The sequence below is a fragment of the Quercus suber genome, unplaced genomic scaffold, assembly GCF_002906115.3.
Source record: "Quercus suber isolate HL8 unplaced genomic scaffold, Cork oak 2.0 scaffold_28, whole genome shotgun sequence".
NCBI classification, from domain to species: domain Eukaryota; kingdom Viridiplantae; phylum Streptophyta; class Magnoliopsida; order Fagales; family Fagaceae; genus Quercus; species Quercus suber.
Genome location: NW_027069493.1, coordinates 1805716 through 1819685, shown reverse-complemented (window position 1 = coordinate 1819685; position 13970 = coordinate 1805716). Strand labels below are relative to the sequence as shown.

At 38.1% G+C, this 13970-nt stretch overlaps 1 protein-coding gene across 1 annotated transcript; it reads right to left on the bottom strand.

Moving 5' to 3' along the window:
• Window positions 1–9171: 9171 nt before the first annotated feature.
• On the bottom strand, window positions 9172–9957 carry LOC112029297 (uncharacterized). The gene is made up of 2 exons (XM_024061985.2): window positions 9499–9957; window positions 9172–9396 (listed from the first exon to the last, which is right to left on the bottom strand). The coding sequence occupies exons 1-2, from the start codon at window positions 9955–9957 to the stop codon at window positions 9172–9174; spliced, it is 684 nt and encodes a 227-aa protein (XP_023917753.2).
• Window positions 9958–13970: the final 4013 nt, after the last annotated feature.

The window sequence follows — 13970 nt, the reverse complement described above, 5'->3', positions numbered from 1 at the left end:
TAAAGATGGAAGAGGATGAGTCGTTTGATGAGTTCTATGCCAAGCTCAAGGACATAGTAAACTCAGCCTTCAATCTTGGGAAACCATCTTGAACTCAAGATTGTAAGGAAAGTGCTCAGATCTCTACCGAGAGATTCATGCGAAGATTACTGCTATAGAGGAATCAAAGGACATTGACAAGATTCCTTTAACTGAGCTGGTTGGGAACTTGTAGACCTACGAGATAGGATTATCTAGGATTGGCAAAATGGGTAAAGGCAAGAGCATGGCCTTGAAGGCAAAGAGCAGTGATACAGATGAGTCTTCCGATGATGAAGATTCCAAGATGAAGTTCTACATTACAGGCAGTTCAAGAAGTTTATGAAGAATGCCAATGGGAGGAGCTTCGATAAGGATTGCAGACAATCCAGTTCTTTCCAGTCCAAGGTGCAAGACAGAAGGAAAAAGGATGCTAAGGAAGGCGGTCAGTACACTGTTCCTGTAGGACCAAAGTGTTTTAGATGTCATGGATTCGGTCACATGAAGCATGAATGCCTAACATATCTCAAGAGCATTGGGAAGAGTAAGGCACTTGCTACAACTTTGAGTGACACTGAGCCCGGAGATGATTCTGACAATGAGAATGACGGAATCTTAAATGTCTTCACTGCAACAGTCAATCCTACTAAAGGGATTGTTGAAGAATGGATGAAGAAGAAGAACTGGTGGAGTCCAATTTGAGAAGATGAATGGTCAGATGATATCCATTCAGCCGATGAGAAGCTTTACAAGCTCTCTGAGAAGTATGAGAAATTGTATAGGCTGGCCACCAAGAAGCTCAGTGATATGGAACTTGATCGTGAAGAGTTGTCCACAAAGTTTGATGAGGTGAATCAAACTATTGGAGCACTGAGGTTTGAGAACGATTCTCTTGGCTGAGAAGACCAAGAAGCTTGAAGCGGAGCTGTTTCAAGTCAGAGCTCAACTGGAGAGGACTTCAAGTGCAGAGCTTGATGAGATGCTCAGCATCCAGAAATCTGCTTCGGATCGAACAGGTTTAGGGTATGGTCTTTCTTCCTCTCACATTGCTTCTACTAGTGCTACTGTTTTTGTTTTTCCTGCTAATAACACTGATATTGAGAACATTGATGATAAAACTGAATTAGCTAGTGAGAACTTAGACAGTGGTAAATCCATCTTAGGAGCACCCCCTAAATAGGATAAGAAAAATGTTAAAAACTCTAGGGCTAAGAAGGCTAACTCTCAAAAGCCTAAAGAAAAGAAGCAGCATCTCTGTCATCATTATGGAGCTGCCGGTCATACTTGACCAAATTGCTATAAGTGGCTAGCCACTCAACGGAGCAACGGCATGATTGCGTTTGGTAGCCAGAATCAGCTTCAATCCTCTCTTGCTCCTCTGGTGGATCTTCTTATAGCCCTCATGTTCCTTTTGAACTTGAACGGTTTCAATTCTTCCCCTCACCGCCGGTTCAAGGGTTTAATAAAAGGAAAGGTTCTTCCAAGGTGTGGAAGAAAAGGACTCCAAGTGATTTTATCACTTTCTTCTCTCTTCTTGTTTGTTACATTGCTTGTGTGTTTTTCATTTTCGTCGAGTCAGACTAGTTTATGCTTTGCTTTGATTAACATGTTTTTGTGTGTTTACTTTCAGTTTTGTTTTTTTTTTTTTGATATCAGAAAAATACAAAAACAGTGCGTGTTATGTGTACTTTGGTACTTGTGTACCTTGGATGGCCAATGAAACAGAATTTTCTAAACTTTGTATCTCTTGTAGCTTAGATGAGCATCTCTATGCACAACTAAGTAAGTGAACTTTGTGGCTCTTGTTTGTGATGAGTAAGATTAAGTTATTTCTCAAACTTAACACTCGTATCACTCTTTTTGACAGGTAGAACTAGAAAATCCTAAGAGAAAGGGATAGATAACCATATCACCATTGTTGCCTGCCAATCATAATATGACACCTGTATGCTTCGGCATAGTAAAAGTGCAGTGTCAAAGACATTCATATGCTTCGGCATAGCAAAAGTGTGATGTCAAATGCTTAACATCTTGGGTATTTCTTTTCTCTCTTTTATATGTGATGCTAAAATAAAAGAAAATATGCAAAGAAAATAAAATAAAAATGCTTTAAATATGGTTGCAAGAGTATATTCTAGGAGATATGGGAGTTATAGGATGTACCTCAAAGGTGATAGTCCCATCAAACAGTTATGATTGTGTGTGAGTTAAAGTTATTTTCTCATATCTCAGATCGTCATAACATGTATGCACATATGCAATCTTGCGATATTTTTCACACATGACACGCAATATTCTTTGCTACTTTTGATACATGTGTAGGTACAATGTGATTTGGCCATCACAAGTGTTTATATGTGCTAATGTATGCTCACTAAACTGTCTTGACTTGTTTTTGAAAATAAAAATTGATTAACTTGTTTAGTGTATGTGTGTGTGTGTTTTTGAGGATCCATGTGCTTAAAATTTTTGTTGAGAGATGATTTTGAGAGCTTAATATGTTGATTGGATCATTGGTTTGAGGTACATGTTGGATTGCATTCATATTTGTGTTTTTCTCTTCTTGAAAAACTGTTTTTAAAAGCTGGCTCGACACCTCCTCGAACCTCCTCAATACCTTGTTATTTGTCGAGCTTTTCAAGCTTTTTTCTTATTACAATCTCGACTCCTTTTCGATACCTGATGGATCGATCGAGAAAGTTCCTATTCCTCGATACCTTCTCTCGATACCTTGTCGATCGATCGAGCTTCTGTTCTTTGAAAATGGTTGTTGTTCCTTGATACCTTCAACACCTTCAACTGTCAAAGGCCATTTCCTCAACACCTACCTCGACTAGCTTCTCGATACCTCTCGACACCTCAGCTGTCGAGAAATACTAAGCTTCTATATAAGTTTCTGTCGCGATCTGCAATTCATTTTTCTCGATCTCTCTGATCTGTCCGCAGCTGTTATGTTAAATTGATTAATTAATAACTTGGCTAATTAATTAATTGGTTTAATCATAAGGGGTCATTCAGTTTGTGGCCTATCAGGTGCTGAGTTGCTACAAGGTAAATGAGGTGAGTCTTGCATTCACATTCCCATGCATCTTTGAATATGACTTTGCCTTGATGATTGAGGTAAACATGCTTGTTAGGTTGAGTTCTTCTTGAAGAATAGATGCAATCACTTTTTTACTTGGATCTTTCCTTATGCTTATGCTTCAGCCTTGATTTGATTATACATGTTACTGCCTTGAATATGCTTTTGGTGCAATGTTAGATGAATGCTAGGGTTGTTTATGTGTGGGTTAGGTTCTTATGCTTTATGGATGGATATGTATGTGTCTCTTTGTGATGAAAGATGCCATGTTGTATGCTTAGATGTATGTTAATGTGTGTGTGTGTGAGTATAGATGCAAGTGTTCAACATGTTTTTAATGAAGTTAAGACGTAAGACATAATAATGGGAGGCCAACCTTAGGGTTAGGTAGTCTTGGTTGCCTAACACCTTCCCAAAAATGTACGTAAACTCTGAACCCATATCTCTTGTAGTAAGATCAAAAGGTCATCCCTCAAGAGTATGCTACATATATGGTTCTTAAGCTATTGCAAAAACTAGGTGGCGATTGTTAGGACATGTGTGGAACATGTTAAGAACATATGTCATATAGAATTGGCTAATCTTTTGACAAAATATACTTGACTTGTAATTGGGTAGATCTATGATGTATTTAATACTTCAAGGAACAAGGTTCAAGTCCAAGTATTGAAGTCATGTAAATTTGTTCAAGAATCAAGTAAAGAAGTGTTGTATTTTAAAGCTCGATAGATTGAACCTATCAAGGTTTAAAAAGAGATTTTAGCCCGATGCTTGACAGCTGCTCAACAGTTATCTATCGAGAATTATGAAAATTAGATTTTTAGATCTATTTTTCACACATATCCAAGCTATGTGTTTAGGTTTTTCTTTTCTCACAACTCTAGACATATATAAGGATTATTTTAAGGGCTGCCTTAGTTGATGAAACTTGATGCAAAGGTTTTATTCATGCATATTGTGACCAGAGACAATTTGCCCTACTTCATCTTTCTCTTAAAGAAGCTGCTGCGTTTGTACATCGTAGTGTTTTGTGAACAAGGAGCTTGGTGTGTTAGTCACGTACTGGGATTCGTGCATCGATTGGTTAGTTGTGAACAAGCTGCTGTGTTTGTACATCGTTGGTGTGTTAGTCAAGTACTAGGATCCGTGCATCAATTGGTTAATCATGTACTTGGAGCTGTGCATTGAAAGGAGAGATTGTCACTACATTACAAGTCCAATTGTGTATTGGGGTAAAGTTTCAACTGTTGGTTGGTATAAGGTACTGGGATTCCTTTACTTGTAGCCGCTTGTTTTGATAATATTGGATTCTCAAGAATGGTGATCTTAAATTCACCTGATAGGGTTTTACCTCGGTAGTTTTCTTCATTCGTAAACAAATCACTTGTGTCAAATTTAATTTTCGTTGCATTTAATTATTTGGTGATTTGTTTGTGCTACCACGTGTATTGCATGTTAAATTGACTTAATTAATTCACTTGGCTAATTAATTGGTTAATTCACTTAAGGGGTCAATACAGTCTTGGCCTATTAGCGACTCCCTTCTTATGTCCACATCAACTAATAGGGCTTAGAAGCTCCTAGAGGTTAGTTTCTTTTCCTTTTTCTTTTGTAGCTCATGTATTTCCCATTATTGCAATCATGTTCATCCACATGTCATCTAGGCTAAAAAATTGTACCTCATGCTCTTGCAAACTGCATCTATGCCTTTATCTTGCAAACTATCATCTTGTAAACTGTAACTACTTTTCTTGTCATCTTGCAAATTATCATCTTTCAAATTGTAACTTCTTTTCTTGTCATCTTGCAAACTATAACTACTTTTCTTGTCATCTTGCAAACTGTGCTTTCTTTTCCAACACTAGGCCGTGTAAACAGTCTTATTGCTTAGGGAGCAGAGGTAGATTTGAAGAGCTTCCCTTCAGTTAAGGTTCACTTTAATGGGCTATCTTCTAGTGAGGTGCATTAGGAATTCAATGCCTCTTATTATTCCCTTTGCATGTTTCTTAGGACTTTTCTTTTAACCCTATATGTTGTCTAGGTCATATAGAGCCCATGGGCCGGCCTTCCCCTTGTTGTGGACCCGAACATAAAGGCAATTTCTCTTATCACTTCTAGAATCACCCAACCCTTCAAGGGTGTTGGCTTGAGAGCACTTTACTTGATGGAAAGGGTACACTACCAGTTGATGGGTGGGTGAGGATACCCCACAGGTTCTAATGGATCCTCTTGCGTTTATGCTTTCCCCGCTTTCCATGACAAACGCTGAGTACTATTTATGGAGGAACAACATTCCTTATGCCATGCAGGTCACGGATGAGCCGGACTATGATGAGTTCAACGATACTCACCTCATGCCCTCTTTCACTACTGCAGTATATGTTCTTCCTTTTCTCATTTATTTCCATTTTTCTTTTGCATTACTTTACATGATGATATTCGAAAGGAACACTTATGTCAGGCTAGCCCTACTACTGTGCTTCTATTGGCGCTTCTCATCTACCTTGGTTAGTCTATGCCTACAATCCTAATGGCTTCACTCAGGAGTGTGCAGTTGGCCACAACACAAATGTCATGGGTTACCCTTTTCCTAAAGGTACACGAGCAGTGAGTTCTCGTCCATTCTTTGCCTTGTCCATCCTTTTCTTTTCTTATTTCTTTCAATTTCTTGTTCTAACACTATCTTCTTCCCAATTCAGCCCACTGTATAGGAGCATGAGGAGCTCGTTTGGCTAGCTGAAAACTTTAAGCAGGAGGTGACTGAGTATTCCATGCAGATGTACAATCTTTGAGGGTTAGCCTATCCGAGTGATGGTGATGATGATGATGATGATGATGATGATAATGATAATGATGGTGGGGTCGTGGGATTTAGAGACTACTTCTAGCTATCAGCCAAGGAAAAGGCGCTTCTGATGATCTTGCAGACAAACAGATAAACAAACACAAACACAGTCTTTTCTTTTTACTAATTTTGTTTTGTTTTTTTTTTTCCTCTCTCTCTTTTTTTTTTTTAAGTATGTATTTATGTACTTTGGATATGATTTGAGACAGTAGGTTGTATTTTATAGAACATCTTTTACATTTATGCTTGTTTTTTCTTCTTTTAGGACATGTACTTAATTTACAACTCACGGGGATGATTACATTTATTTTCATGCAATTTTATTTTTCTTGAACTTCAATGCTTGAAAATATGAGCTTGATTATGCCTTGAATAGTCCCTTAGACTGTAGGAATCATAGGATAAGTCTTGGGGAAAGAGTCACACTCAAGGAGAAAAGGATCTATTTCTACCTTCTTCCCTACATACGCATACACGGGTCTGTGTACATGGGTGTTGACCATGCTTACATAGCCTTGACCCTGCATATGCATGACGCAGGCTAGAAAAACCCTAGTCGCCTCATTTAAGTATAAAATAGCCATTGGAGACCTCCAAACCTTCACAAAACATATTCTAAGCTCAAGAAACACCTTTCAAGGACTTCCATTGGTAGAATTCTCTCCTTTAGAAGTTTCGGCATGGATCAAGAGGCTTGGCCCTAGTTTCAAAGATGCTCTACTGCAATCATGGGCAAACTCGATGTTAGCACTCTCATCCTTCCCACCATTGGCGAGGATTTTGTTAACTTGACTCATGACCTTTCGGGAATTTCTTTGGCCACAACATAGCAATGGTGTATGCTTAACAAGTTGAACATCCACATGGTTTTTACATACTTCTCTCAGTTGGCCACTCCTATGGCTGGTAGGGCATGCTCACATTATCTCAATGCCTTCCTTTTATGTCTCATTGCGAGGTATTTCTTGGTTCATGAAGCATATCAGGTAGATCAAAAGATGTGCTTGGTGGTCAACAATCTGAATAAGGGAAGCCTTGTAGGCATAATCTTGACTGAAACTCGCAATGGTTTGGATGCTGTTCATAGGGAGGAAGCAACCTTCTTTGCAAGGAGTCCTCTCCTCCTTCAGTTATGATCCCTAATTTTGTCCTAGGTTCTCAACCTAGCGGGATTCCATTAATTTTTACATGGATTACCTTTCGGTTTTCAACCCATCGAGGCTCTTTATATCATCTTTGAACTATCATCATCATTTTTTTTTTTTGTATTTTATCTCTCCTTTTTCCACTCATGCTTTCTTTTTCTCTCTTATCTCTCTCTTTTTTTAGATATGGCTATATGAGAGGCTTCGATTGCTTTATCCTCCCACTGTCCCTCCTAGTCAATATCTCCCTATTATTATCATGACTGTAGTCTCAAAAACAATGAGATGGACTCTGCTGAGTTCACAAAATTCTTGAAGCGTCTTACCACCTTAGATGTCCAATGGGTAGTGGAATAGTGGCGCATTATAGCCATGGTCAACTGTGTTCCTTTGGTTGGGCTTCACTATTGCTCTTACTATTCCCTAGATCGCATTGCAAGGCAATCTGGAGATCGCCATGGGGTTACTAATGATAATGGTTTCTTTCATATCTTGATCTATATTGAGAGGGTCTTAGGCAAGATCTATGAAACTTGGTTGAAAAGGATGGTGGCTAGAGACATTCATTTCCCCCGATTTCTCCATCCTACTTCGGGTTAGAAAGCTTGGCTGACTACTGACATGAGATTAATTTATGATTCTCATGTCTTTCTTTTAAGTTTAATGAAGGATTGGAATGTTCCAAATCCCTGATGGAAAAAATTTATTATCTTTTAATTTGATCAACTACTTTATTATACTTGCTTATTGCCTTTATTTTTTTAATTTTATTTTTTATTTTTTGTGCCATGTAATTTTTGCCCATGACGTCCTTATAGGAATTGTTGCCATGCCCGTGGTCATTTCCCCTACCTTTTTCCTAGACCACCCTTTCGGGTTTTCAATTTAGCAGGGTTATTTTGTCTTAATTTTTGCCTAGGCTGCCCTTTCAGACTTTTAACCTAGCAGGCTTTCTCTCTCTCTCTCTCTCTCTCTCTCTCTCTCTTAAATGTTGCTTCTTCAAAGTCTATCCATGTTGATTGGGTGAAGCATATCCTCTCCATCCAAATTTGTAATTCTTGTAACACCTTCTGACATGATCGTCTTGATAATAAAATGCCCAAACCATCTTGGCTTCATCTTTTCTCTTAGATCAAATGTTTCATCTCTAAGCACCTTTAGGATTAAATCTCCCTCCTTAGGGTTTCTAGGCTTCACCTTTTTGTTAAATGCCTTAGCAATCCTCTTCTGGCAACCTTTTGCATGGTATTGTGCTCTAGATCTCTTCTCATTTATCAAGGCCAATTGCTTATATCTTTTTTTCATCCAAATGGGAAGCATTGCTTAGTGATTGTATCTCCACCTAAATGGGAAGCACCACTTCACTACCGTAGACCAAAGAGTAAAGGGTTGCCCAGTTGATGCACGAATAGAAATTTTATAACCTAATAAGGCGAATGAAAGCTTTTCGGCACAATCCTTGTATGTTACTACCATCTAGGCTAGGATATTCTTGATGGTGGAGACTTGTGATGCTTAATATAACTCCATGATCCTTCGCACTTCCCCCTCAATGTGGGAGCCGTTATCAAAGATGATTTCTTGTGGTACTCCAAATCGACAAATGATGTTATTCTCTATAAATTGAGCCATAAGCTTGGCTTTTAGCATGATGTAAGAGGCTACATCTACCCATTTAGTAAAATAGTCGATTACCACTAGAATGTACTAGTGTCCATTCGAAGCCTTAGGGGCTATCCTTCCAATCACATCTATGCCCTAGACTCAAAAGGACCAAGGAGAGGTCATGCTATATTGTTCACTAGGTGGCACGTGATTCAAGTTTGCATGTTTTTGGCAGTCGTGGCAACTCTTCACAAAGTCCACACAATTGATTTCCATTGTGTTCCAATAATACCTCATCCTTAGAATCTTCTTTGCTAACATCTTCTTATTCATGTGAGGGCCACAAACACCTTGATGGACTCCTTCCATGATTCTTTTGGCTTCTTCCTTCTTTAAGAAATGGAAGTGTATACCATCATAGGATCTCCTATATAGCAGAACTCCATATAGGATGTATTGCATTGCCACCATCCTAATCAAACGATTTCTCTTTTATTGGCACCATTAGGATACACTTCCAACTCCAAGAATTTCAAGATGTTATAATACCAAGGAACCCCTTCTTCTTCTATGGCCAAGACTGAAGACTCAGCTTTCCTCTTGTGCACCACCTCATAATTCTGTTCAATCTCTAAGAGTTGTGTCCATACTCCCTCAAGTATTTGAACCATGGAGGCCAAGGTAGTCAAGGCAACTGCAAACTGATTATGAGCTCTAGGGATGATAGTGCATTCAATCTTATCAAAGATTTTGGTTAAATCCTCTAAATATTGCTAAAAAGGCTTTAAGTGTTCTTCTTTCACCTTCCACAATCTTTGTGCTTGGGCTATAACTAAGATCGAATCTCCAAAGACCTCTGCCTCTTTTACCCCCAACTCTTGAAGAGCTTCCACTTTGGCGATACAAGCTTCATAATCTGCCATGTTATTAGTTGCCTCAAAGTTTAACTTAATTGCCAAAGGTACATGAGATCCTTTCGAAGTGATCAAGAGTACACCTATTCCATTCCCATATTGGTTCATGGCTCCATTGAAATACATCTTCCATGCCCCCAGTTGAATGTCCAAAATATCCTCATTTGGAAAATCTTCTCTACCATCTTCTCCTTCAACAGGGTTATGGGCACAAAAATCTAACACATCACTTCCTTTAATAGTTTTCCTTGCCATATATTTCAAATTAAATTGTGCTAACAAGATCAACCATCCCAATAGTCCCCCACTCAAAGCGAATTTCTCAAATAGATACTTCAATGGGTCCATTCAAGCTATTATCCATATCTAAAAAGGTAGGAAGATGTGTCTTAGTTTTTGTATAGCCCACACGAGAGCAAAGCATGATTTTTCTAGTCTCATAATCATGGAACCTTTTGCTTAAATAGTACACCACTCTCTCACTCTTGTCATCGTCCTTTTATGCAAGCATACTTCCAACCACATCTTCTATGATAGAGAGGTATAGGAGTAATGGTTTTCCATGCTTTAGGGGTATCAAGACAGGTGGTTTGAGGAGATATTCCTTGATGAGTTTGAAGGCCTTTTGACACTCATCATTCCATGCATGGGGTTCAATATTTCTTAAAAGCTCGAAGATGGGCTCACAAGTGGAAGTGAGTTTACCAATGAATCGACTAATGTACTACAATCGACCTAAGAATCCCCTTATTCCTTTCTCACTTTGGAGTAGAGGCATATCCAATATGGCTTTGATCTTTGATGGTCAACTTCTATCCCTCTATCACTTACAAAAAAGCCTAGCAACTTTCTCCCAGTTACTCCAAAGGTGACTTTTGGGGTTTAACCTCAATCTATACTCCTTGATCCTTTCAAAGAACTTCCTTAAGTTAATAATGTGTCCTTCTCAATCATTGGATTACATGATCATGCCATTGACATACACCTTAATCTCATTGTGCATCATGTCATGTAACAAATATGTAGCCATTCTTTGATAGGTTGAACCCACATTCTTGAGCCCAAATGACATTATTGTGTAACAATAGATTCCCCATTTCGTGGTGAAGGTAGTCTTAGCCATATCCTTAGGAGCCATCTTGATTTGGTTATATCTCGAGAAACCATCCTAAGGCAGTACTGGTCATATTATCCACTACGACATCTATGAGAGGAAGAGGGAAATTGTCCTTGGGGTAACCCTTGTTTAAATCCCTAAAATATACACACATTCTGAGTTTTCCATCCTTCTTTGGTACGGGCACAACATTGGCTATCCACTCAGCTTGGTGCATCGGTTTAATGAGCCTTACTTTCAATTGCTTCATGACCTCTTCTTTGATCTTTAAAAGCCATTCGGTTCTCATGTGTCTCAACTTTTGCTTGATGGGTACCATGTGAGCATAGGTATTAATATGGTGTTAAGCTATCTCGGGATCAATACTGGGCATTTCTTCATAGGACCATGCAAACACTTGTTGAAATTCTATGAAAAGCACTTTGAGATCTTTTCTTTCTTTTTCATTTAGGATTGAGCCAATTTTAATTATGGATTCTCATCATTGCCTAAATTAAGAGTTTCAAAAGTTGGTTCCATAGGTTGAATTTTCTTTCTAGTTGTTTATTAATTTCATTTTCAAATTCATTAGAATCATTTAAGTGCAGAATTTCAATATTATGAGACACATCGAAATAAGCCAAATCAAAATTCATCTTATTGAAAATGTTGAAAAGTACATTGGAACTTGCATCACAAAACTTCTTTCCCATATTCTTAGAAAACTCAACCCAATTCCAATTATTAAGTTATCCTATGATGAATTCTACCTTTCCTCTCCTTTAGGGTGCATTGCTTTCTTTCTCGTCCTCCTCTTCGAACAAATTCTTCAACTTGGTGGACCGGTCCTCATCTTTTAGAGACTCCCACATGGTTATAGCTTTGGTTATGTCACACAGAAGTTCACCTTCGTGGGGGAAATCTCTATCTTCCTTGTCAAAAAACCAATCGCTATCATCTTAACTCCAATATCTAATCACTTCATCATTATCCTCTTCTTCTTCATCTTCATCTTAGGCCAAAACAAAGTTTTGATTGTCATCGGAATGAGGGTCTGCTTCACGTTCAAGCATGAAGCATGAAGTAGGCTAGGGTAACTTGAGTTGCTCCTACTGTTAAGGTCCATTATGGCTAGTCATGATCTTCCCACAATCCTGCATTTCCCAATTCAAAGAAATCATTGCCGTAGGCCCTCTTAAAGGTCCATGGTCCAGGAGTGGTTCTTAGTTGTGGTAGGAATTCTAGTAGAAGGAAGCAGACTTTCCCTTTAGTCATCAGTTGATCGATATCCTCTTGAGTCAAGTTGTTAAACATCGTGGTACGTGGAAAATTGGGAAGGTTTAATGAATTTGGTCAGTACAAGTCCCAACTAAAAGTCCCTTATTAGATGTTCTTAGAAAATTATTTAAGTCCATTTTAATTAAAGCCTAATTACAAAATCACTCCCTTTCCTTTCATGAACCTTGCCCGTTGTTTCATTGGGCCTTTGTCTATTTACAATAAAGCTCTCATCTTACTCTCATGAGCTTTCATTAGAATGTACTTAGAGATTTTCAATCCTTTGTCTCAAATATGGGCTTACAATGTATTTATCACTTTTGATCTCTTCTTCTTTCATTCCATCATCATCATTCATCTTTCTTTTTTCTTTTTTCTTTTTTCTTTTTTCTTTTTAAGTAATCCCCTAGCTATAATATTTGTAGCCTTCCTCTCAAAGTCCACGAAAAACTCATCATTTTAGGCCTTAAAATATAACAAGGAGGCCCAAGTTTAGGGAATTTCATCTTGACCTTGTAGAATGTTAGGTGCTAAGTCCGTAGCATACTTGTTATCTTAGACCCAAGGTTATTTTTTTCTGAAAGGCCTTTTGATTTGGACTCATGATAGCAATTAGGTTATGGTCTTATGAGCCTTTCAAGTTAAAATATACCTTTAGACTAAGGGATAAGCCTCTTATATGTGAGAACTTCTTTTCTTTTATCCCAATAATCTTAGGGTATGCCATAACTTTTGGGTCATCCTTCAATTTTATATCTTTTATCTTTATTTGTCCTTTAGAATTAGGTGAACACAAGATATATGGTTAAACAAACAAGCAATATAAAGGGTACCCCCTTTTTGATAGGATCTAAGATTTTTTTAAGTGTGGGTAGGCTCCTTAAAGCTAAAAGGATAGATAAGTAGGTCACTCACAACTAGGTAGGCCATGATTCCAACATTGGGCCTAAATGGACCGTTTGGATTGGTGGCAAACCTTTAGCATACTCAAAGCCCATCATAGGCAATGACACATATTGTGAGTTGGTGGAATGAACTTCGAAAGACTTTGGCCCAAATGGAGTGTACTCATCTTCCAACTCATCACCAACCAAGGTAAAGGGACAAAAGAATTAAGTGAAAGTGTGTGCACAAATATTGAACAAGCCTTTATTAAGATTAAGAAATAAGACACATTAGAATCAAACTCTCTATCCCTAGCGGAGTCACCATTGTGGGCGCAACGGGTTTCCTCCTAGGAAAAGGGAGTACACCTCAACCGAGTGGACCAAGGCAGAGAAAATATGGAGTCACCACCTAGATTAGGTCTAGGAACCATTTACATAGCGCCTTTATGTGGAAGGATTGATCTTACTACCAGAGTATGGGTTTAAAGTTTAGGTACGATTTTGGAATGTGTTAGGCATCCAAAACCGCTCGACTTATGGATTGGCTTCCAATTATTGTGTCTTACATCTTAATCTTATTAAAGGCATATTCAAAATTGAATTCTATACTCACACACATTAGCATGCATCTAACAATCAACATATCATCAATCATACCCAAACCCCAACATATACCTGTAATGGCAATCCCTATCAAACCTAGCATACTTCTATCATGCATATCATATCATCTCATCCAAGGCAGCAAACAAATATCACAATGGTAGAAATATGGACATTGCAACAAAGTATTGATATCAAATATAGCCCAAACATCTAAGCATAGTATCTAAGCATCAAACAAAATATTTGTTATGTTCAACATCCAAAATGCATGTTCATATGAATGCATGCCTTACCTCACTTACCTTCATCATAGCACCTATGCATTGATGCATGATCATATTAATGCATATTCATAGTATATCATAGTAAGAAATAGAATAAACCCTAATCTAGCATGTTAAAGGTAAACAAAAAAAAAACAAAAAAAATCAACCAGAGAAATAGGGACTCAAAACATAAAAGAAGGTCAAAACAGAGACATATTCTGTGAAAGA

Bases quoted from the DNA above. Each gene is read 5' to 3' on its own strand.
- LOC112029297 (XM_024061985.2), bottom strand. From the start codon at position 9,957: ATGGACCCATTGAAGTATCTATTTGAGAAATTCGCTTTGAGTGGGGGA. The intron at 9,397-9,498 runs GTGAAAGAAGAA...GCTCATAATCAG, and splicing joins AAGCACAAAGATTGTGGAAG to TTTGCAGTTGCCTTGACTAC.